Below are 24900 nucleotides of genomic sequence, written 5' to 3'. Positions count from 1 at the left end.
GGCAGCAGGTTTGCCACCTGTTTACATCTCGCCTGATTAACTGGGTAACTATTGACAGTTAGTCTTGCATCAGTTGTGAACAAACTCTAAGAATTCATAATTTGTGGTAAAATTAGTGTGCATTTAGAAATGCATGAGTTAATCAAGAACAGCGAGCATGAATTTGCAAAAGGCAAATTAAGTTTGACGAATTTAATGGGATAAAAACAGAAAATGCTGGAAACACTCAGCAGGTCAGGCAGGATCTGTAGGGAGAAGAAACAATGTTGACGTTTCACCAAGTGTCCTGCCCACCACTTTGGGGCCTTTGGTGTCTGTGCCGTGCCTGAATAATGAGTGCTGCACCATGCAATTTCTGGACCATGGAATGCGGGTGAATTGGCAGAACAACAAGAGCTGGATCATTGGCCTTAATTTAACAGCTTCCCTGCCCACCCCCCCAGGCCTCTGCCCCCCTGACGGGTCTGGTGGGGTTGAAATAACAGGATCAGTCAACCCGACTCCAACTCAATCCCATTTCTGCCCTTTAAATTTGAAAGTGCAGAACTCAGGCCATGGACGAGGCTCCATAAAATCAGAGAATCATAGAAGTTTACGGTACAGAAGGGGATCATTTGGCCCATCACAGCCAAAAAAGAACTATCCAGCCTAATCCCACTTTCCAGCTCTTCGTCCATAGCCTTGTAGGTTACGGCACTTCATGTGCATATCCAAGTGTAAAAGGCAGGCAGAACTTAAATTTAATAGTATTGAGGGGAAGGGCCCGACCAATAGTATTCCCAGCAGTTGATCCGAGGCATAGGCTGCCGGATCCCCAAGGTAAGTGGCTCTTTTAGCACTCCTGGTGGACCAGGAGAAGCAGGAGTGCTCTCCCCAGGCCCCACAAGAAAACCTTCGGCCTCCCCCAGCCTCAATCTCCAGCTTCCTCTTCCCCCGCCCGATCGCCGACCTCCCGATCGCTGACCTCCATCATGCCTCTCGATCGTTGCACGGAGCAGATGCTCCCTTCTCAGTGCCGGGAACTGTGCCAAATGGTCCCTGGCTGCGGCCTCTTGCCATTAGTGTACCCTCCCGTCTGACAGCCAGTCTGTCCACTTGGCCAACTGAGGTGCTCCAATTTGTTAATGAGGCCCTGCCGTTAAGATCGGCAGGGCCTTCATGTCCCTTGCCATGCCGGGATCTTCGGCTGATTTCGATCTCCCCTGCACGCTCCCTGACCCTGAACCAAATTTTTCCTTGTAAATATTTTGCTATTTCCATTTAGTTGCTGCAGTGTTGTCACTCACCAATAATTTCACCAGCTAAAATATATTTTTGATACTTGCTGGTTATCTTGTTTACTATGCTCAGCTATTAAGAAATGTGGATGCAAAATGAAAGGACTTCATATAATTAGCACAATTCTCTGTAATTTGAAGTACAGTTAGATGGATGTAAAAGATGGAAGAAGCTTTGTTAGAATGTTCCAGATGGTTATGGAATAAATTTGTGCATTAGCTTTATATAACCTCTTAAAGTGCTACTAATGGAAAAAGAAAGACTTTATATTCACTTCCCTGATAGTTCTGCTTCTAAGTGCTTCTGTATGTGTAACAGTACAATTTTGCTCTTGGATGTTTGAGGCTTTTTGTTAAAGAATAAAGTGGTTTATTTGTTCTACTTATTTTTGATCCTTTAAATTAGTTAAGTATACAAAAGAGAATTGCCATAAAATTCTCATTTTGAATTTTTGGTAAGCAATTTTCATTTTGTTCCCATTTCCCTTTGCAAAATATCTTCCCAAAGAACTCACACTTCCGTAAATAAGAGAAAAGATAAGCAGCCTGTGATCAGGACTCTGTCAAATCCATTGTAATTGGCTCACTGGCTGTCCCTCTAATGTTCATAAGAACACAAGAAGTAGGAGCAGGCGTAGGCCATTTGGCCCCTCGAGTCTGCTCCGCCATTCAATAAGATCATGGCTGATCTTATCGTGACTCAGCTCCACTTCCCTGCTCGCTTCCCATAACCCTTATCGCTCAAAAATCTGTCTATCTCCGCCTTAAATATATTCAATGATCCAGCCTCCACAGCTCTCTGGGGCAGAGAATTCCATAGAATTACAAACCTCTGAGAGAAGAACTTTCTCCTCATCTCACTTTTAAATGGGCGGCCCCTTATTCTAAGACTATGTCCCCTAGTTTTAGTTTCCCCCATGAGTGGAAATATCCTCTCTGCATCCACCTTGTCAAGCCCCCTCATTATCTTATAAGTTTCAATAAGATCACCTCTCATTCTTCTGAACTCTAATGTGTATAGGCCCAACGTACTCAACCTATCCTCATAAGTCAACCCCCATCTCCAGAATCAACCTAGTGAATCTTATCTGAACAGCCTCCAATGCAAGTATATCCTTCCTTAAATACGGAGACCAAAACTCAATGCAATACTCCAGGTGTGGCCTTACCAATACCCTGTACAGCTGTAGCAGGACTTCTCTGCTTTTATACTCTATCCCCCTTGCAATAAAGGCCAACATTCCATTTGCCTTCCTGATTACTTGCTGTACCTGCATACTAGCTTTTTGTGTTTCATGCACAAGAACCCCTAGATCCCTCTGTACTGCACCACTTTGCAATTTTTCAACATTTCAGTTATAATTTGCTTTTCTATTATTTCTGCCAAAGTGGATAACCTCACATTTTCCCACATTATACTCCATCTGCCAAATTTTTGCCCACTCACTTAGCCTGTCTATATCCCTTTGCAGATTTTTTATGTCTTCCTCACAATTTACTTTCCCACCCATCTTTGTATCATCAGCAAACTTGGCTACATTACACTCAGACTCTTCATCTAAGTTATTAATATAAGTTGTAAATAGTTGAGGACCCAGCACCGATCTCTGCGGCACCCCACTAGTCACTGTATGCCAACCGGAAAATGACCTATTTATCGCGACACTCTGTTTTCTGTTAGTTAGCCAATCCTCTATCCATGCTAACATATTACCCCCAACCCCGTGAACTTTTATCTTGTGCAGTAACCTCTTATGTGGCACCTTATCGAATGCCTTCTGGAAATCCAAATACACCACATCCACTGGTTTCCCCTTATCCATCCTGCTCGTTACATCCTCAAAGAACTCCAGCAAATTTGTCAAACATGATTTCCCTTTCATAAAACCATGCTGACTCTGCTTGATTGAATCATGCTTTTCCAAATGTACCATTACTGCTTCCTTAGTAATGGACTCCAGCATTTTCCCAATGACAGATGTTAGGCTAACTGATCTATAGTTTCCTGCTTTTTGTCTGCCTCCTTTTTTAAATAGGGGCATTTTATTTGCGGTTTTCCAATCCACTGGAACCGCCCCAGAATCCAGGGAATTTTGGTAGATTACTACCAATGCATCCACTATCTCTGCAGCCATTTCTTTTAGGACTCTAGGATGTAAGCCATCAGGTCCAGGGAACTTGTCTGCCTTTAGTCCCATTATTTTACTGAGTACTACTTCATTCGTGATAATGATTGTATTAAGTTCCTCCCTCCCTATAGCCCCTTGATTATCCACTATTAGGATGTTTTTAGTGTCTTCTACCATGAAGACCAATACAAATTATTTGTTCAACATCTCTGCTATTTCCCTATCCTCCATTATTAATTCCTCAGTCTCATCCTCTAGGGGACCAACATCTTCCAGGGGTTCATCAGCCCCTGTGGAGAAGTGCCTCAACTCTATAATTCCCTTGGACATTTTGGCCAAGCTTAATAATTTTTATTATGGGGAATTGACTGAGCCATCTAACTTGTGTTGTTTAAATCTTAGCAACATGGAGAAAAACACATTGGTAGGGTGGACAGGTACTTTGGATATATGGATCATTTCTGACAAAAATAATTTAAAAAAATTATCACATAAAACATGGGGAAAGAAGAGGGCCCCCGTGTTCATGAGCTGGAAGGCCCGCCCATTTGGTGCCCAAAGGACCGGCGATGTCTGCCGAGAGACCGGGCAGTACTTTGCCTGAAAGATTCCTCTAAAAGAGGTGGCAGTACCGCCTGGCAGTAAAATAACGGCTTACGGCATTGTAATGTCTGTAGCTCCACACTGTGGATGCCTGTATTACTGCAGCTATTACTGTTTAATAAAGAGCAGATCACCTGACCAGCAGGGGCAGTTTCCGGAACCTGCAGCCATCTTACTGGGCGTTAATGCGCTCGCTGAAGATATCACATTTGGTGACGAGGATGGGACGTAATCGGATAATACAAAGCTGAAATTTTTGTTGGTGAAGGATTCAGCCAGCTGACAGAGAGACTTTGAGAGTTTCTCTGTTTTTGAAAACAGCTACAAATCCGAGGTAAATTACGAGCACTTGTGGTTAAACTGCCAGAGTCAAAATGGCTGCTCCTATGGGAGTTATAGGGCATTTGGGGGCATTTCAACGTGACTGTGAAAGTTTCAGAGCGTATGTGGATCAGCTAGAAATATTTTTCATTGAAAATAATATCATCGAAACCCCCGGTATTAAAGACAATAACTGGGTGGTGTTGGAACGAAAAAGAGCTATATTCTTAACTGAGGCCGGGTCCGAGTTGTATGAAACACTGATAAATTTGCTTGTGCCTGACTAGCCAAAGGATACAATGCTAAAACAGATTCTAAGTAAGTTAGAACAACATTACAGCCCCATTTCATTAGAAATTGCTGAAAGTTATCGTTTCGGAATATGAAATCAGAAGGCTGAAGTAAATATCAGTGAATACATTGTAGCATTAAAAAAGTTATCTATTCACTGTAATTTTGGAGACTTTCAAAACCGAGCATTGTGAGGCCGCTTTGTTTGTGGGATGAAAAATGATGCGATCAGAAGAAAGTTATTGACGATGCCTAACTTGACTTTTGATTTAGCTTGTCAGACAGCTAGGTCGATGAGCATGGCCGACCAATATTCCCAACAATTTCATACTAATTTCATATTCAGACAACCGAGATGAATCGCCTGCAGGCTCAAAGTAAAAGGTGGTGGGGCCCCAAAGTCTCAGAAACTGGAAATGGGAACAGAGTATTGACGTCCTGCTATCGGTGCCTGGGACAACACATTGCTCAAAGTTGTCAATATGTGAAGGCAGAGTGTTTCTTCTGCAGGAAAACTGGGCATCTTGCGAAGGCATGCTGACTGAAGGGTAAACCAGCTTTCAAAGCTATGAGTAGAAATCCCCAGAGACTACATAGCATGGAAGAACAACAACAGGACAAGGAGATGTTAGAGATAAACGTCATCCGGAGCACGAGGTCAATGGGCAGCGATTCGAAAAGTATCATCATCCACATAGATGTTGCAGGAACCAAGTTACCCATGGAAATCGACACTGGTGCATCCATGAGTGTAGTACCGGAGTTGCTATACCTCGACAAATTGCAGGATTTCCCATTGGAGAAAGCCAAGATAGAGCTGCGAGGCTACTCGGGAGAAAACATTCCGGTGGTAGGTCATATCACTGTACCGGTGAAATACAAGGATCAAGTTCAGAGCTTGCCTCTAATAGTAGTGGCAGGAGACAAGCCTGCCTTACTAGGAAGAAACTGGTTGGGATCACTGAAGCTGGATTGGAGTGAGATTTTTTGTGTGAAAAGAGATTTGCGACAAAGGATGATGTCATCAAGAATTATCCGAAGGTGTTGTGTGAAACAGGCAGTCCGATCCAAGGCTTCAAGGCGATTATCAGGGTACAGAAGGACACTAGATCGGTTTACTGCAAGCCACGTTCCGTACCATATGCACTCAAGGAGAAAGTTGAGCAAGAACTCAAAAGACTAGAGACTGAGAACATTATTTCTAAGATAGATCGATGTAATTGGGCTACACCCATTATTGTTGTACCTAAGTCCGATGTAAGGTAAGATTGTGTGGTGATTATAAAGTAACCGTAAACCAGGTTCTAGAGGGTAATGTCCCCAATACACTGGCAAATATAGAAGATTTGTTCACAACACTGACAGGGGATCAGATTTTTTCAAAGTTGGATCTTACGAATGCCTACTTACAGCTTGAACTAGATGAGGAGTCCATGCTTGACTATAAATACCCATCTAGGCCTATGCCAATTTAATAGGCTACCATTTGGAGTGTCTTCCGCCCCTACCATATTCCAAGGGGTAATGCACCAGATTTTTCAAGGTATTGAAGGGGTAGTATGTTATTTAGAGAAGCACAGAGTATGAGTGTCTGCTTGCAAGTGTGAGTTGTTTCAAAACTCAGTGGAGTACTTAGGATATAGAGTAGACAAAGATGGTTTACATCCAACCAAGGAAAAACTGGATGCAATCAGAAATGCACCCACTCCCAAGAATATCACTGAACGTCGATCATTTTTGGGTCTTTTGAACTATTATGGGAAGTTCCTACCAGATTTGGCTATGTATTACATCCACTGAATGACCTATTGAAAAAACAGGTCCATTGGAAGTAGTCAAAAGAATGCGATACAGCATTCAAGGAGTGTAAAAGCAACTTGGTAGAGAGCACCATGTTAGTTCACTATGATGTATCTCAGGAGATCAAGCTAGCATGTGATGCCTGTCCGTATGGAGTTGGGGCAGTAATCTCTCATGTATTACATAGTGGGGAGGAGAGACCAATTGCTTTTGCTTAAAATAGAAACATAGGGCCCAAGTTTCCACACGCGCCTAGAACGGCGCAGTCCCGACCTGGACGCCCGTTTTTCGCGCCACAAAGTGCGCCTAAAAAAATACTCCATATTCTCCACCTACCTGCAGGTCCTCTGGCCCTCGGCGCAGCCAGCACGAGCTGTGGGGGGCGGAGCCAGGTCCCTGCGCTGAAAACAGTGCCGGGACCTCTGCACATGCGCGCTACAGTGGGCACGCAAGTGCAGTAGCTCCAGGTGCCGAACTGTGTGGGAGGGGCCCGAAGCACGCAGCCCCTAGCCCTGGCCGAATGGCCCCACTGGGGCTGCGTGAATAAGGCTCCTTCCATGGCCAGCTCCTGCTCCCCCCCACCACCCCCCCCGACCAGACCCGACACCCGCTCCCCCCCCCGCTGCCTCCGGACCAGACCCGACACCCGCTCCCCCCCGACCCGACCCGACCCGACCCGCGCTCCTGTTCCCGCTCCCCGCCTCCCCGACTGGACCCGACCCGACCTGCGCTCCTGTTCCCGCTCTGCCCCCCACCCCCGACTGGACCCGACCCGACCCGCGCTCCTGTTCCCGCTCTGCCCCCCACCCCCGACTGGACCCCCCCCGACCCGCGCTCCTGTTCCCGCTCTGCCCCCCACCCCCAGACTGGACCCGACCCGACCCGCGCTCCTGTTCCCGTTCCGCCCCCCCCCCCCCCCGACTGGACCCGACCCGACCCGCGCTCCTGTTCCCGCTCCCCGCCCCCCGACTGGACCCGACCCGAGCTCCTGTTCCCGCTCCGCCCCCCCCCCCCCCCCCGACTGGACCCGACCCGACCCGACCCGCACTCCTGTTCCCGCTCCCCGCCCCCCCGACTGGACCCGACCCGACCCGCGCTCCTGTTCCCACTCCCCGCCTCCCCGACTGTACCCGACCCAACCCGCGCTCCTGACCCGACCCCCCCCCCCCCCCCCCACTGGACCTGACCCGACCCGACTCCCGCTCCCAGACTGGATCCGACCTGACCTCCCTCCCTTTCTCCCCCCTCCCTCTCTCCCCCCTTCCCTCCCTCCCTCTCTCCCCCCCTCCCCCCTCCCTCTCTCCCCCTCCCTCTCTCCCTCTCTCCCCCCCCTCCCTCTCTGCCCTCCTCCCTCTCTCCCCCCCTCCCTCTCTCCCCCCCTCCCTCTCTCCCCCCCTCCCCCCTCCCTCTCTCTCCCCCTCCCCCCCTCCCTCTCTCTCCCCCTCCCTCTCTCCTCCCCCCCTCTCTCTCTCTCTCCCCCCCTCTCTCTCTCTCCCTCCCCCCCACCTCCCCTCCCCCCGACCCGACCCAACCCAACGCCACCTACCTGTAAATCTGGTGCTGGGGACGGGCCCTGCCCGAAGTCTCGGGCCGGCCTGTTCAGCCTTCGGACCCGAAAGACCTGCCTGAAGCACTTTCACACAGGTAGGAAGATGGTTTATTTAATCTTTTCTTTGCTTATAAATGTTTATTCAGGTTCGATTTATTTGTATAATATTTGTATAAGTATAAATAAGGATTTATTATAGAATTTAATGACTTCCCTCCCCCCCCACCTCCTCCCCCCCCTCGTTCTGGACGCCTAATTTGTAACCTGCGCCTGATTTTTTAATGTGTAGAACAGGTTTTTTCAGTTCTACAAAAATCTTCACTTGCTCCATTCTACTTTAGTTTGGAGTACGTTTTCACTGTGGAAACTTTCAAATCAGGCGTCAGTGGCCGGACACGCCCCCTTTTGAAGAAAAAATTCTGTTCCAAAGTAGAACTGTTCTATCTGACTAGAACTGCAGAAAAAAAAATGTGGAGAATTGCGATTTCTAAGACAGTCCGTTCTCCACCAGTTGCTCCTAAAAATCAGGCGCAAATCATGTGGAAACTTGGGCCCATAGAAACATAGAAAATAGGTGCAGGAGTAGGCCACTCGGCACTTTGAGCCTGCACCACCATTCAATAAGATCATGGCTGATCATTCACCTCAGTACCTCTTTCCTGCTTTCTCTCCATACCCCTTGATCCCTTTAGCCGTAAGGGCCATATCTAACTCCCTCCTGAATATATCCAATGAACTAGCATCAACAACTCTCTACGGTAGAGAATTCTACAGGTTAACAACTCTCTGAGTGAAGAAGTTTCTCCTCATTTCAGTCCTAAATGGTTTACCCCTTATCCTTAGACTGGAGGGACATGATCGGGGCCCAGGAGAGGCGTGAGTTTGGGGCCAGGGGCCCAGGGGCAGCACGGGCCAGCCCACACTGCAATATGTGTGCGCACTAGGTCCGTGCAGCAGAGCAGGTCTCCAGTCGTCTTGGTTAATCCTTGCCACTGGATCAAGACCTAGCTCTGTGAAGCCCGTGTGGTGGCTGGTGTGCAACGGCCACCACACGTTTAAAAAAAAATCCACGCGTAGGCATCTTCCAACCTTGAGGATGTAGTTCCGGTTCTTCTCTCGAAACACCTGTGAACTCATCTTTTTTTTTTGGCATGGAAGCAAGTCATCCTCGTTTCGAGGGACCACCTATGATGATGATATGAGACTGTGTCCCCTGGTTCTGGACTTCCCCAACATCGGGAACATTCTTCCTGCATCTAACTTGTCTAGTCCCGTCAGAATTTTATATTTTTCTATGAGATCCCCTCTCATCCTTCTAAACTCCAGTGAATGCAGGCCCAGTCGATCCAGTCTCTCCTCACATGTCAGTCCAGCCATCCCGGGAATCAGTCTGGTGAACCTTCGCTGCACTCCCTCAATAGCAAGAACGTCCTTCCTCAGATTAGGAGACCAAAACTGAACACAATATTCCAGGTGAGGCCTCACCAAGGCCCTGTACAACTGCAGTAAGACCTCCCTGCTCCTGTACTCAAATCCCCTAGCTATGAAGGCCAACATGCCATTTGCCTTCTTCACTGTCTGCTGGTTGTCATTGGACCAACAACTTGTCTAATTTTCGAATAACGTATCGTAATACTCCTCACATAACTTCTGGTAGAACACCAGCAGAGTTGTTTCTCAAACGACAACCAGATTCTCATTGTTAAAACCAAATTTGGCACAGTCCGTAGAAGAGACACAATTAAGACAGAAAGAGAATTGTGATAGAGGTAGCGTAAAAGAGAGAAGTGTGAAATTTAAATCAGAAGGTGAGAGTGAAGAACCATCACCATAAATGGGTAAAGTGGTTCAGGAAAAGTGGTGAAGATATGTGGTCCTCGCACATATTTGGTCAAGATGTTTGATAATGGACAGGTTATGATACGTCCTTACTATACAGTATAAATGCACACGAGGCCCATGCTTGAGAGAAGGTCAGTCTGTGACCTGTCCTTTATTCCTTAGCACTCAAGTGCAGCAAGTGTGTGAAGCTTCCCCTTTTATATCTGAAGGTCTAGATTAGGAGTGTCTCCCACAAGTTCACCACCTAGTGGTCAGTGTTCTCACGGTGTACAACTTAGGTCAGTTTATACATGGGTTACAATGCTGGTTGAATACATGACATCACCTCCCCCCCCCAAAGTCTTATTGGGATCATAGGTTGAGTCTCTCTGGTGGTTTACGCTCCCTTGTAGAGCGCCTGAGTTGGGGCTCCGGTTGTTGGGCGCTGGCCTGAGTGTCTGCTGTTTGCGGTGCCTCAGGCCTGTCCGGACTGCCCACAGTGACTGGACTCTGCTCCCTTTGGTTCCTGTGTTTGGTCACCTGTGGTGGAGTGAACTCTACATCGTGTTCTTCCTCTGCTTCTTCTATGGGGTTGCTGAACCTCCTTTTTGTTTGATCCACATGTTTGCGGCAGATTTGTCCATTGGTAAGTTTAACTACCAGAATCCTATTTCCCTCAATGGCTCCCAGTATCAATGGAGTTAGACACGGGGGCCAGCCAGTCCCTGATGGGTATCAAACAGTTCGAAAAGTTGTGGGCGTCCAAGGCCAGGAGGCCAAAATTATCGCTGATTGACGCACAGCTACGGACTTACACAAAGCAGATCATTCCGGTGCTAGGCAGCACCACGGTAATCATGACCCACAAAGATTCAGAGAACAGACTGCCACTCTGGATTGTCCCAGGGGGCGGTCCCGCACTACTGGGGAGGAGTTGTCTTGCTGTCATGAACTGGAAATGGAGCAATGTCAATGCAATTTCCTCTGTGGAGCGAGTATCATGCCCACAGATCCTGGACAAATTTGACTCATTATTTCAACCCGGCATTGGCACTTTCATGGGGGCCAAGGTCGTGATTCACATAAACCCGGACGCCAGGCCAGTACACCACAAGGCCAGAGCGGTGCCGTACGTGATGTGGGAAAAGATAGAAGGCGAATTGGACCGCCTGCTGAGGGAAGGCATCATCTCGCCAGTCGAATTCAGTGACTGGGCGAGCCCGATTGTGCCGGTGCTCAAGGCGGATGGGTCGGTCAGGATATGTGGCGATTACAAGGCCAGCATCAATCGGGTGTCACTCCAAGACCAGTACCCGCTACCGAGAGCGGAGGACCTCTTTGCGACGCTATCTGGTGGCAAACATTTTTCAAAACTGGACCTGACCTCAGCTTACATGACCCAGGAGCTGGCGAGTGAGTCGAAGAAGCTGACCACCATCACGACACACAAGGGGTTGTTTGAGTACAACAGATGTCCGTTCGGGATTCGCTCGGCCGCCGCGATCTTCCAACGAAATATGGAAAGCCTCCTCAAGTCGATTCCAAGGACGGTGGTTTTTCAGGACGACATCCTCATTACGGGTTACGATACTGAAGAACACCTCTACAACCTGGAGGAGGTGCTACGCAGACTGGACCGGAGGAGCACTTTCATCATTATCGGTGGCGTCCTGGTGTATGAACTGTATACGTGCTCCACATGAACTCGCTGAACTTCAGCTTCCAGCAATTTCCCCCAGCGTTCATTTCTGCAATTTTTGCAGGTATTTTGCTCACCTCTGCAAACTCCAGCTGAGTGTGTGCCTCCACGCCTCCAGCATGAGCTGCGGTTTGAAACAAAAGGTCCCTTGCCAGTCGATCGTCCCTGACTGCCCCTATTATTGCCCTTGAGTGCGGCATTAACAGGTGTTGATGGCCCCATTACTGGCCGCATTGTCCCTTGCAATGGCGTGAATCGCCGTTCTGCTTGCCATTGTCTCTGTCGAACTCCCCCTCTGGGTTCGACTACATGTTGGGGCATAACCGACTGCCCTTGTCTGCCTGGAGAACTGTGTGCTGCTTTAACAATGTTGAATCTCTGTCCCAACCATTCCTTAATACAGTACCTCTCGTCTGTTCTGCTAGTGGCCATGCTCGCGTGGTTTAAATCTAAGTTTCTTGTCGCCATTGATACGTCCTTACTATACAGTATAAATGCACACGAGGCCCATGCTTGAGAGAAGGTCAGTCTGTGACCTGTCCTTTATTCCTTAGCACTCAAGTGCAGCAAGTGTGTGGAGCTTCCCCTTTTATATCTGAAGGTCTAGGTTAGGAGTGTCTCCCACAAGTTCACCACCTAGTGGTCAGTGTTCTCACGGTGTACAACTTAGGTCAGTTTATACATGGGTTACAATGCTGGTTGAATACATGACAGGTTAGGTTTGTTCACATTGATCATATTTTACCCACAGATATAGAAGTAGTTGAAGGTGGGAGTGATTCAATTATTTCTGACTCATCAGATAGTTTTGATACACCAGCAGCATATCCTACATCCAATGTACTGGAAACAAATCCAAGAGAAAGTCAGAAATTAAGTCTGAGTCCGAGTCAGGAAAACAAACCTGAAGTTAGACAGAGTTCAAATGGAAATCAAGGGCATCCCTTGGAGGAAAACTTCCCTCAGGCTCAGCCTCGAATGAGTTTAAATTCGACACCATGTTTGGAAGCTTCTGTTCAAGAGCAAAGGCATCTTGAAGGTTAGATGAGGTCCTTACTACTAGGGGGATCAAGGGGTATGGCGAGAAAGCAGGAATGGGGTACTGAAGTTGAATGTTCAGCCATGAACTCATTGAATGGCGGTGCAGGCTAGAAGAGCCGAATGGCCTACTCCTGCACCTATTTTCTATGTTTCTATGTTTCTTTGAAACAGCAAACAAGTGGTTAAGCTTGATTTGTAAATATGGCAAAATAAGTCCATATCCTTTGTTATGTATAACCATGCAAGTTATGTATGATGATTGTTTGTTAATAATAACTTCTTCATTGAGGAGGGAGAAGTGTAATGTCTGTAGCTCCACATTGTGGATGCCTGTGTTACTGCAGCGAGTGCTGTTTAATAAAGAGCAGGTCACCTGACCAGCAGGGGGCTTTTCCGGAACCTGCAGCCATCTTACAGATTGTGTATTAGTGTGCTCGCTAAAGATATCACAGACGTCAATCTGGAAGCCAGCGGGCTGGAGCTCCCAATCTCAGTTGCAAATGCGCTTGCCGCCCAAGTGCCGCCGAGGATGGAGTCTGGCCCAGGGAGGGGGGAACTCTGAAAAGTAAAAAACATTAGGAAAAAAAAACACCGGAACACCTTCAGGGGACCCCATCCAGGTAAGCCGCTATAAAACATTTTTTTTTAAGATGTTCACTAACCTTTTATTTCATGTCTTCATACCTACCGTCGGAGTAAGAACATGCAGCGGTCCTTCCCCCTGCTGGCGCCGTCTCCCGCCGACTTCTGCCCGCACCAGTGTGGCATCTTGGCGAGCGGGAGGCCACTTACGCGATTTGGCCCCCAGAGGACGTCAGCGGGCAGCTCTCGGTGGTGCTCTCCTCCTGTCTGCCCCAGCCCAAGTAGAAACTGGGAGAGAGAGGAAAACGGCAGCAAGAGTCGGCAGCAGTCTGCGGCAGCAGGCGGCAGTGGGCGGTAAGGCCACCAATATCGGGCTGAGAACTCTTTCCAATTTTCCTCCTTTAAGTCCTGCTATTCTTTCCTGCTGCAGCTGCAATGAGTAGGGTAGAACAATCCGGATTGTGGCCCTCCATGGCCACTCTCTATGTTGCTGTGTGATTGATGGACTAATACAAGATGTGCTTATTCTGGATGAGAATTTGTTCTGTCAGCAGTTTATTCTCTAAGACTCTTCTCAGATCATAATTTCTGTATGTATAACTTGTCTCCTGGATTTTACAACCATTTTGCTAGCCATATGAACAGTGCAGCTCTATGCAACGTGCCTCCATAAATTCAAATTCTAAATTACAACCTTGGGTTCCATACATGATGCTTTCAACGGTCGTCCAACGTTAAACTAAACATCTCCCCAGCTTGAAGTTAAAATGGCACACCGACCAAAGGTTTTTGTGGAGTTTGTAAAATTACCACATTTTTTTAAAAACACAAACACATGTGAACTTTGACAGTGGGCAGTTTTTAAAGAAATAAAAACTTGCATTTATATCGCGCCTTTCATGGCCATCGGATGTCTCAAAGCACTTGAAGTGTAGTCACTGTTGTAATGTGGGAAAAAGGAAGTGTATATATTGTCATATGATCCTAAATGTTATAAAGAGATAGATGTATACTTGTTGGCCATTCCTTTCTCTTATCTGATAAACATTAGCACTGTTGCTCAGAGATGCTTATGAGCAGACTACTTGTGTAGAACGCATCTGCAGTAATATCATGTACAAGGTTTTGCACACAGTCTCAAATAAATTTTAGTTCTGATCCTAATGTCACTACATGGGGGAGAATCCAACAAAAGATATCTCTTCCCAGGCAGCCACAACCACAATGTTAAAGCATAAAACATGGGGAATGAAGAGGAGGCCAGAATTCAGCCTTCCAATAAGGCCTCTGGCTGCCTGAAAGCGGCAGCCACGGGGCGGTAGCCTGGCCGACAAATGCTAAATTCACCTTTGGGGCTTTTTGCTGTGGTGTGACGATCCGCTCCGCTCCTGCAGTTGCAGGTGGATTCACTCTGGAGCATGCGCAATGCTGAGGATGCCGTGAATAGCACGTTTAGTGAGTTGATCTTACCGCAGGTAAAGGTTATACAGACAGATAGGGAATGGATGATCAACAGGAAGAGCAGTGGAAGGAAGGTAGTGCAGGGGTCCCTTGCGGTAATCCCCCTCCAAAACAGATACACCGCTTTGGGTACTGTTGGGGGGATGACTCATCAGGGTAGGGCAGCAGCAGCCAAGTCCATGGCACCATGGGTGGCACTGCTGCACAGGAGGGCAGGAAAAAGAGTGGGAGAGCTAGAGTGGTAGGAGATTCTATTGTAAGGGGACTAGATAGACGTTTCTGCAGCCGCAATCGAGACTCTAGGATGGTATGTTGCCTCCCTGGTGCAAGGGTCAAGGATGTCTCGGAGTGATTGCAGGACATTTTGAAGGGGGAGGGTGAACAGCCAATTGTCGTGGTGCATATAGCTACCAACGATATAGGTAAAAAATGGGATGAGGTTCTACAAGCTGAATTTAGGAAGCTAGGAGTTAAATTAAAAAGTAGGACCTCAAAGGTAGTAATTTCAGGATTGCTACCAGTGCCACGTTAATGAATATGATATAATTGGCATCACGGAGACATGGCTCCAGGGTGACCAAGGCTGGGAACTCAACATCCAGGGGTATTCAACATTCAGGAAGGATAGACAGAAAGGAAAAGGAGGTGGGGTAGCGATGCTGGTTAAAAAGGAAATTAATGCAATAGTAAGGGAGGACATTAGCTTGGATGATGTGGAATCAGTATGGGTGGAGCTGCGGAATACCAAAGGGCAGAAAACGCTTGTGGAAGTTGTGTACAGACCACCAAACAGTAGTCGTGAGGTTGGGGACAGCATCAAACAAGAAATTAGAGATGCGTGCAATAAAGGTACAGCAGTTATCATGGGCGACTTTAATTTACATATAGATTGGGCTAACCAAACTGGTAGCAATACGGTGGAGGAGGATTTCCTGGAGTGCATTAGGGATGGTTTTCTGGACCAATATGTCGAGGAACCAACTAGAGGGCTGGCCATCCTAGACTGGGTGATGTGTAATGAGAAAGGACTAATTAGCAATCTTGTTATGCGAGGCCCCTTGGAGAAGAGTGATCATAATATGGTAGAATTCTTTATTAAGATGGAGAGTGACACAGCTAATTCAGAGTCGAGGGTCCTGAACGTAAGGAAAGGTAACTTCGATGGTATGAGACCTGAATTGGCTAGAATAGACTGGCGAGTGATACTTAAAGAGTTGACAGTGGAAAAGCAATGGCAAACATTTAAAGATCACATGGATGAACTTCAACAATTGTACATCCCCGTCTGGAGTAAAAATAAAATGGGAGAAGTGGCTCAACCGTGGCTAACAAGGGAAATTAAGGATAGTGTTAAATCCAAGGAAGAGGCATATAAATTGTCCAGAAAAAGCAGCAAATCTGAGGACTGGGAGAAATTTAGAATTCAGCAGAGGAGGACAAAGGGTTTATTTAGGAGGGGAAAAATAGAGTATGAAAGGGAGCTTGCCGGGAACATAAAAACTGACTGCATAAGCTTCTATAGATATGTGAAGAGAAAAAGATTAGTGAAGACAAACGTAGGTTTCTTGCAGTCAGATTCAGGTGAATTTATAATGGGGAACAAAGAATTGGCAGACCAGTCGAACAAATACTTTTGTTCTGCCTTCACGAAGGAAGAGACAAGTAATCTTCTGGAAGTAATAGAGGACCGAGGGTCTAGTGAGAAGAAGGAACTGAAGGATATCCTTATTAGGCGGGAAATTGTGTTGGGGAAATTGATGGGATTGAAGGCCGATAAATCCCCGGGGCCTGAGAGTCTGCATCCCATAGTACTTAAAGAAGTGGTCCTAGAAATAATGGATGCATCGGTGAACATTTTCCAACAGTCTATCAACTCTGGATCAGTTCCTATGGACTGGAGGGTAGCTAATGTAACACCACTTTTTAAAAAAGGAGGAAGAGAGAAAACGGGTAATTATAGACTGGTTAACCTGACATCAGTAGTGGGGAAAATGTTGGAATCAATTATTAAAGATGAAACAACAGCGCATTTGGAAAGCAGTGACAGGATCGGTGTTATGAAAGGGAAATCATGCTTGACAAATCTTCTGGATTTTTTGAGGATGTAACTAGTAGAGTGGACATGGGAGAACCAGTGAATGTGATGTATTTGGACTTTCAAAAGGTTTTTGACAAGGTTCCACACAAGAGATTGGTGTGCAAAATTAAAGCACATGGTATTGGGGGTAATGTACTGATGTGGATAGAGAACTGGTTGGCAGACAGGAAGCAGAGCATCGGGATAAATGGGTCCTTTTCAGAATGGCAAGCAGTGACTAGTGGAGTGCCGCAGGATTCAGTGCTCGGACCCCAGCTATTTACAATATACATTCATGATTTGGATGAAGGAATTGAGTGTAAAAGCTCCAAGTTTGCAGATGACACTAAACTGGGTGGCGGTGTGAACTGTGAGGAGGATGCTAAGAGGCTGCAGGGTGACTTGGACAGGTTAGGTGAGTGGGCAAATGCATGGCAGATGCAGTATAATGTAGATAAATGTGAGGTTATCCACTTTGGGGGCAAAAACACAAAGGCAGACTATTATCTGAATGGTGGCAGATTAGGAAAAGGGGAGGTGCAACGAGACCTGGGTATCATGGTACATCAATCATTGAAAGTTGGCATGCAGGTACAGCAGGCGGTGAAGAAGGCAAATGGTGTGTTGGCCTTCATAGCTCGGGGTTTTGAGTATAGAAGCAGGGAGGTCTTACTGCAGTTGTACAGGGCCTTGGTGATACCTCACCTGGAATATTGTGTTAAGTTTTTGTCTCGTAATCTGAGGATGGACGTTCTTATTATTGAGAGAGTGCAGCAAAGGTTCACCAAACTGATTTCCGGGATGGCTGGACTGACACATGAGGAGAGACTGGATCAACCTTTATTCACTGGAGTTTGGAAGGATGAGAGGGGATCTCGTAGAAACATATAAAATTCTGATGGGACTGGACAGGTTAGATGCAGAAAGAATGTTCCCGATGTTGGGGAAATCCAGAACCGGGGACACAGTCTAAGGATAAGGGATAAGCCATTTAGGACTGAGATGAGGAGAAACTTCTTCACTCAGAGAACTGTTAACCTGTGGAATTCCCTACCGCAGAGAGTTGTTGATGCCAGTTCATTGGATATATTCAAGAGGGAGTTAGATATGGCTCTTATGGCTAAAGGGATCAAGGGGTATGGAGAGAAAGCAGGAAAGGGGTACTGAGGTGAATGATCAGCCATGATCTTATTGAGTGGAGTGCAGGCTCGAAGGGCCGAATGGCCTACTCCTGCACCTAATTTCTATGTTTCTATGTTTCTGAGAACTCTGAAACAACAGTAAGTTACCATCTATCTTTTTTATAATAATTATGACATTTGAGATCAAATTGACAATTTAAATGTTTCCCTTTAATCATATACATTTTTAAAATGGTACCTCTCGTCTGTCAGTTTGCCCAACTATCCATTTCCAGAAATTGAATTGTTCTGTATTAATCACATGATTGTTCATACATTGGAACTTGCTAGCCACATATCCAACAATCAGATATGAGATTCAGTGTGTGTTGACAGCTGTCTTGCTCAACATCCCCACAACTGTCCAAAGGTCCTCTTTCCCAGTCTCACTCTCCTGGCCTCAGTTTCTTTTTCCAGTATGGTCATAACCCTTATACTCGAGTCTCCATTTTCAGCCTCAGCCCTAGGGTTCTGAGGGGTGGAAGATTGGGGCCTACAGAGCAGGATATTGTTGGTAGTGAGATAAAGATTTTGCAGTGAAGATATTAACCCTGCTTTTAATTGAGGGGTGGGGGAGGGGGGGCCGGAATCAGGCGGGCAGGGGATGGGGTGAGTGGGTAGCCATTAAGACATTGCCAAGCTGAGCTCCAGGAGATTTAACTCCCGGACCTCATTTTAATATGATTGAGGTACTGTCCCCCCGATCACATCGGGAAACGGACAGCCTAGCCACTTTTGCACACAATTTCCAGTGGGCCTCCTGAGGTCTATTTAAAGTGGGAATGAATCTCTGAAAGCGAAGCTGCATTCCCTTCTGCTTGATTTACTTGTTACACTGCCGCAAGAAATATCAAGTAGGAGAATGAGTCATAGGTTCTCTGAAGACTCCCTTGACATCCTAATGAAGGAGATCATTGACCTCAATGCTTTTTATTTAAAGCAATAAAAATAGAAAAATCTAGAAATGTGCAGGAGGTCAGCCAACACCTGAAGGATAGACATAGATTAATAATCAGTGTTATATTTGTTCATCAGAAAGGCACCGTTTAACAAAAAAAGTCACTTGTAACATTTGTTTCTCAGCTCCATTTTCTAATGTCTTTCAGATACTCCATCCCAGCGTGTGCAGTTTATTCTTGGAACAGAAGACGATGATGAGGAACATATCCCTCATGACCTCTTCACTGAGCTTGATGAAATATGCATGCATAATGGTGAAGATACAGAATGGAAAGAGACTGCTAGGTGATTTTTGTTTCTGAATATTGCTTCAACAAATGAACCTGGTGATGTTGAATTTCTCTGATGTTTAAATCTGATGCTATGCGCTCCTTTGATGGTTTAGCTGATTAAGGCACAGAGAAGCTGAACCATGTGGACAGGAAAAGTCCTGGTTGAGTTAGCTGATTTCAGTAGGGGTGGAGGGAGTGTGGGATGGGAAGCTGTGGTATGGGTCTCACAATGGCCTCAGTGCTCCTTGGTTAAGGAAAACTTAACCATGTACTGCCTGCATACAATTTTCTAAAATTAAACATCCCTATGGGCCAACAGATGCAACACTCAAAATGCCATATTGTAGAATCATAGAATAATACTAATTTATGGCACAGAAAAAGGCCTTTCGACCCATTGTGTCTGTGCCAGAAGAAAAAGAGCTATCCAGCCTAATCCCACTTTCCAGCTCTTGGTCTGTAGGTTTGTGGGTTATAGAAACATAGAAACATAGAAAATAGGTGCAGGAGCAGGGCATTTGGCCCTTTGAGCCTGCAGCACATTCAATAAGATCATGGCTGATCATTCACCTCAGTACCCCTTTCCTGCTTTCTTTCCATACTCCTTGTTCCCTTTAGCCGTAAGGGCCATATCTAACTCCCTCTTGAATATATCCAATGAACTGGTATCAACAACTCTCTGCGCAGGGAATTCCATAGGTTAACAACTCTCTGAGTGAAGATGTTTCTCCTTATCTCAGTCCTAAATGGCCTACCCGTATCCTAAGACTGTGTCCCCTGATTCTGGACTTCCCCAACATCGGGAACATTCTTCCCGCATCTAACCTGTCCCGTCCCGTCAGAATCTTATACATTTCTATGAGATCCCCTCTCGTCCTTCTAAACTCCAGTGTATAAAGTCCCGGTTGATCCAGTCTCTCCTCATATGTCAGTCCAGCCATCCCGGGAATCAGTCTGGTGAAACTTCGCTGCACTCCCTCAATAGCAAGAATGTCCTTCCTCAGATTAGGAGACCAAAACTGAACACAATATTCCAGGTGAGACCTCACCAAGGCCCTGTACAATTGCAGTAAGACCTCCCTGCTCCTATACTCAAATCCCCTAGCTATGAAGGCCAACATACCATTTGCCTTCTTCACCGTCTGCTGTACCTGCATGCCAACTTTCAATGACTGATGAACCATGACACCCAGGTCCCATTGCGCCTCCCCTTTTCCTAATCTGCCGCTATTCAGATAATATTCTGCCTTTGTGTTTTTGCCACCAAAGTGGATAACCTCACATTTATCCACATTATACTGCATCTGCCATGCATTTTCCCACTCACCTAACCTGTCCAAATCACGCTGCAGCCTCTTAGCATCCTCCTCACAGCTCACACCGCCACCCAGTTTAGTGTCATCTGCAAACTTGGAGATATTACACTCAATTCCTTCATTTAAATCATTAATGTATATTGTAAAGAGATGGGGGCCCAGCACTGAGCCCTGCGGCACTCCACTCGTCACTGCCTGCCATTCTGAAAAGGACCCGTTTGTCCCGACTCTCTGCTTCCTGTCTGCCAACCAATTCTCTATCCACGTGAGTACATTGCCCCTAATACCATGTGCTTTGATTTTGCACACCAATCTCTTGTGTGGTACCTTGTCAAATGCCTTTTGAAAGTCCAAATACACCACATCCACTGGTTCTCCCTTGTCCACTCTACTAGTTACATCCTCAAAAAATTCCAGAAGATTTGTCAAGCATGATTTCCCTTTCATAAATCCATGCTGACTTTTACCGATCCTGTCACTGCTTTCCAAATGCGCTGCTATTTCATCCTTAATAATTGATTCCAACATTTTCCCCACTAGTGATGTCAGGCTAATCGGTCTATAATTACCCATTTTCTCTCTCTCCTTTTTTAAAAAGTGGTGTTACATTAGCTACCCTCCAGTTCTTAAGAACTGATCCAGAGTTGATAGACTGTTGGAAAATGATCACCAATGCATCCACTATTTCTAGGGCCACTTCCTTGAGCATTCTGGGATGCAGACAATCAGGCCCCGTGGATTTATCAGCCTTCAATCCCATCAATTTCCCCAACACAATTTCCTGCCAAATAAGGATATCCTTCAGTTCCTCCTCCTCACTAGACCCTCGGTCCCCTAGTACATCCAGAAGGTTATTTGTGTCTTCCTTCGTGAAGACAGAACCAAAGTATTTGTTCAATTGGGCTGCCATTTCTTTGTTCCCCATTATAAATTCACCTGAGTCTGACTGCAAGGGACCTACATTTGTCTTCACTAATCTTTTTCTCTTCACATATCTATAGAAGCTTTTGCAGTCAGTTTTTATGTTCCCGGCAAGCTTCTTCTCGTACTCTATTTTCCCCCTCCTAATTAAACCCTTTGTTTTCCTCTGCTGAATTCTAAATTTCTCCCAGTCCTCACGTTTGCTGCTTTTTCTGGACAATTTATATGCCTCTTCCTTGGATCTAATACTATCCTTAATTTCCCTTGTTAGCCATGGTTGAGCCACCTTCCCTGTTTTATTTTTTACTCCAGACAGGTATGTACAACTGTTGAAGTTCATCCATGTGATCTATAAATGTTTGCCATTGCCTATCCACCATCAACTCTTTTAAGTATCATTTGCCAGTCTATTCTAGCCAATTCATGCCTCATGCCGTCGAAGTTAGCTTTCCTTAAGTTCAGGACCCTAGTTTCTGAATTAACTATGTCACTCTCCATCTTAATAAAGAATTCTACCATATTATGGTCACTCTTCCCCAAGGGGCCTCGCACAACAAGATTGCTAATTACTCCCTTCTCATTATACATCACCCAGTCTAGGATGGCCAGCTCTCTAGTTGGTTCCTCGATATATTGGTCTAGAAAACCATCCCTAATACACTCCAGGAAATCCTCCTCCATCGCATTGCTAGCAGTTTGGTTAGCCCAATCTATATATAAATTAATGTCGCCCATGATAGCTGCTGTATCTTTATTGCACACATCCCTTATTTCTTGTTTGATGATGTCCCTAACCTCACTACTACTGTTTGGTGGCCTGTGCAGAACTCCACCAGCGTTTTCTGCCCTTTGGTATTCCGTAGCTCCACCCATACCGATTCCACATCATCCAAGCCAATGTCCTTCCTTACTATTGCATTAATTTCCTCTTTAACCAGCAATGCCACCCCACCTCCTTTTCCTTTCTGTCTATCCTTCCTAAATGTTGAATATCCCTAGATGTTGAGTTCCCAGCCTTGGTCACCCTGGAGCCATGTCTCTGTGATGCCAATTACATCATATCCATTAACTGCTATTTGCGCAGTTAATTCGTCCATCTTATTCCGAATACTCCTCGCATTGAGGCACAGAGCCTTCAGGCTTGTCTTTTTTAACACACTTTGCCCCTTTTGAATTTTGCTGTAATGTGGCCCTTTTTGTTTTTTGCCTTGGGTTTCTCTGCCCTCCACTTTTACTATTCTCCTTTCTATCTTTTGCCTCTGTCTCCCTTTTATTTCCCTCTGTCTCCCTGCATAGGTTCCCATCCCCCTGCCATGTTAATTTAACTCCTTCCCAACAGCAAATACTCCCCTAGGACATTGGTTCCGGTCCTGCCCAGGTGCAGACCATCTGGTTTGTACTGGTCACACCCCCCCCAGAACCGGTTCCAATGCCCCAGGAATTTGAATCCCTCCCTTCTGCACCACTCCTCAAGCCACGTATTCATCTGAGCTATCTTGCGATTCCTACTCTGACTCGCACGTAGCATTCGTAGCAATCCTGAGATTACTACTTTTGAGTTCCTACTTTTTAATTTAGTTCCTAGCTCCTTAAATTCATCTCGTTGTACCTCATCCTGTTTTATTACCTATATCGTTGGTCCCTATATGCACCATGACAACTGGATGTTCACCCTCCCTTTTCAGAATGTCCTGTACTTCAAGTGCATATCCAAGTACTTTTTAAATGTGATGATCAGCCATGATCATATTGAATGATGGTGCAGACTCGAAGGGCCAAATGGCCTACTCCTGCACCTATGTTTCTATGTTTCTATGTGCATTTCTGCCTCTACCACTCTTTCAAGCAGTGAGTTCCAGACCCCCACTACCCTCTAGGTGAAGAAAACTCTCCGCAACTCCCCTCCAATCCTTCTATCAGTTACTTTAGATCTATGCGCCCTGGGTATTGACCTATCTGCTAAGGGTCCTTCCTCTCCATCTCGGCCCCTCATAATTTTATATACCTCTCCCTTTAGCCTCCTCTGTTCCAAAGAAAACACCTCCAGCCTATCCAATCTTCCCTCATATCTAAAAATGTTCAGTCCTGGCAACATCCTCAGAACTCTCCTCTGTACCCTCTCTGGTGTAATCCTGTAATGTGGCGACCAGAACTGTACACAGTACTCTAGCTGTGGCCTAATTAGTGTTTTATACAGTTCAAGCATAACCTCCCTGCTCTTATATTCTCTGCCTCGGCTAAAACAGGCAAGTATCCTGTATGCCTTCTTAACCACCTTATCTACCTGTCCTTCTACCTTCAGGGATCTGTGGACATGCACTCCAAGGTCCCTCTGTTCCTTTACATTTCATATATCAGTGCAGTAGTTTCACTTAATAAATGATATAGTAGGTAATTTAAGCACGTTAATATACTTAGCTGTATGTCTCTGAATTCAGGTGGCTAAAATTTGAGGAGGACGTCGAAGATGGAGGAGATCGATGGAGTAAACCATATGTTGCTACATTGTCACTTCACAGCCTATTTGAGTTGAGGAGTTGTATCATCAATGGTACAGTCCTGTTGGATATGAAAGCCAGTACCATTGAGGAAATTTCAGGTATGTTTCAAATGCACAGTAGGACAACTATTACTCAAAAATAAATGGAGCAAAATAGCCAGTTATTCATACCATGCATTATAACTAAAAAGCAACTTTGTCACAGCTTGTGGGGTTAAGGGCTGGGATCATGAAAAGCAGGCTTTTGGTGCTACCAGATCAGAATTATTTATGAATGACATCAATTAATTTAACTTCTGAATGATATCAAACATAGGGTTGCGGGAAATGCTACTTTGCCCAAAGCTATTGTTTTTACCTATGCTTTTGTGTACAACATTCCCATGCCATCAGCAGACTTTGATCAAACAGTGACCCTGCTAGATTGTCTATGGCCTAGAAATTTGGGTACTTACTGATAAGGCTCGTTTCTTGAAAAGAAATGGTGGCCGCCTTACTTCCGCCCACCTCTGGCGTGAGACTTGGTGGCTGCCATTTTGGTGAGAGCCATACATCATCATCATCATCATAGGCAGTCCCTCGGAATCGAGGAAGACTTGCTTCCACTCCCAAAGTGAGTTCTTTGGTAGCTGAACTGTCCAATACGAGAGCCACAGACCCTGTTACAGGTGGGACAGACAGTCGTCGAGGGAAGGGGTGGGTGGACCTGGTTTGCCGCGCGCTCCTTCTGCTGTCTGCGCTTGACCTCTTCACGCTCTTTGCGTTGAGACTCAAAGAGCTCAACGCCCTCCCGATGCACTTTTTCCACCTCGGGCGGTCTTCGGCCAGGGTCTCCCAGGTGTCAGTGGTGATATCGCACTTTACCAGTGAGGCTTTGAGGGTGTCCTTGTAACGCTTCCGCTGCCCACCTTTGGCTCGTTTACCAGGAAGGAGCTCCGCATAAAGCATTTGCTTAGGGAATCTCGTATCTGGCATGCGAACTATGTGGCCTGCCCAGCGAAGCTGATCGAGTGTGGTCAGTACTTCAATACTGGGGCTGTTAGCACGCTGGCCCTGGAAATGTAAAATAGCAGAGTGTGATGTCAGTCGTCGTGCAACG

General features: G+C 46.1%; 1 protein-coding gene across 1 annotated transcript in view; it reads left to right on the top strand.

Annotated features, from left to right (window-relative positions):
* The window catches only part of LOC139254146 (sodium-driven chloride bicarbonate exchanger-like), a 319096-nt gene that overhangs the window by 76255 nt on the left and 217941 nt on the right, over positions 1–24900 (top strand). The window contains exons 4-5 of the mRNA XM_070873648.1: positions 18939–19077; positions 23740–23900. Coding sequence (XP_070729749.1) covers positions 18939–19077; positions 23740–23900 — 300 coding nt within the window. The remainder of the gene's footprint in view (positions 1–18938; positions 19078–23739; positions 23901–24900) is intronic.

The sequence above is a fragment of the Pristiophorus japonicus genome, chromosome 3, assembly GCF_044704955.1.
Source record: "Pristiophorus japonicus isolate sPriJap1 chromosome 3, sPriJap1.hap1, whole genome shotgun sequence".
Classification (NCBI taxonomy): Eukaryota; Metazoa; Chordata; class Chondrichthyes; family Pristiophoridae; genus Pristiophorus; species Pristiophorus japonicus.
The sequence above is the reverse complement of the archived record's forward strand: the minus strand, read 5'-3'. Positions and strand labels throughout refer to the sequence as shown.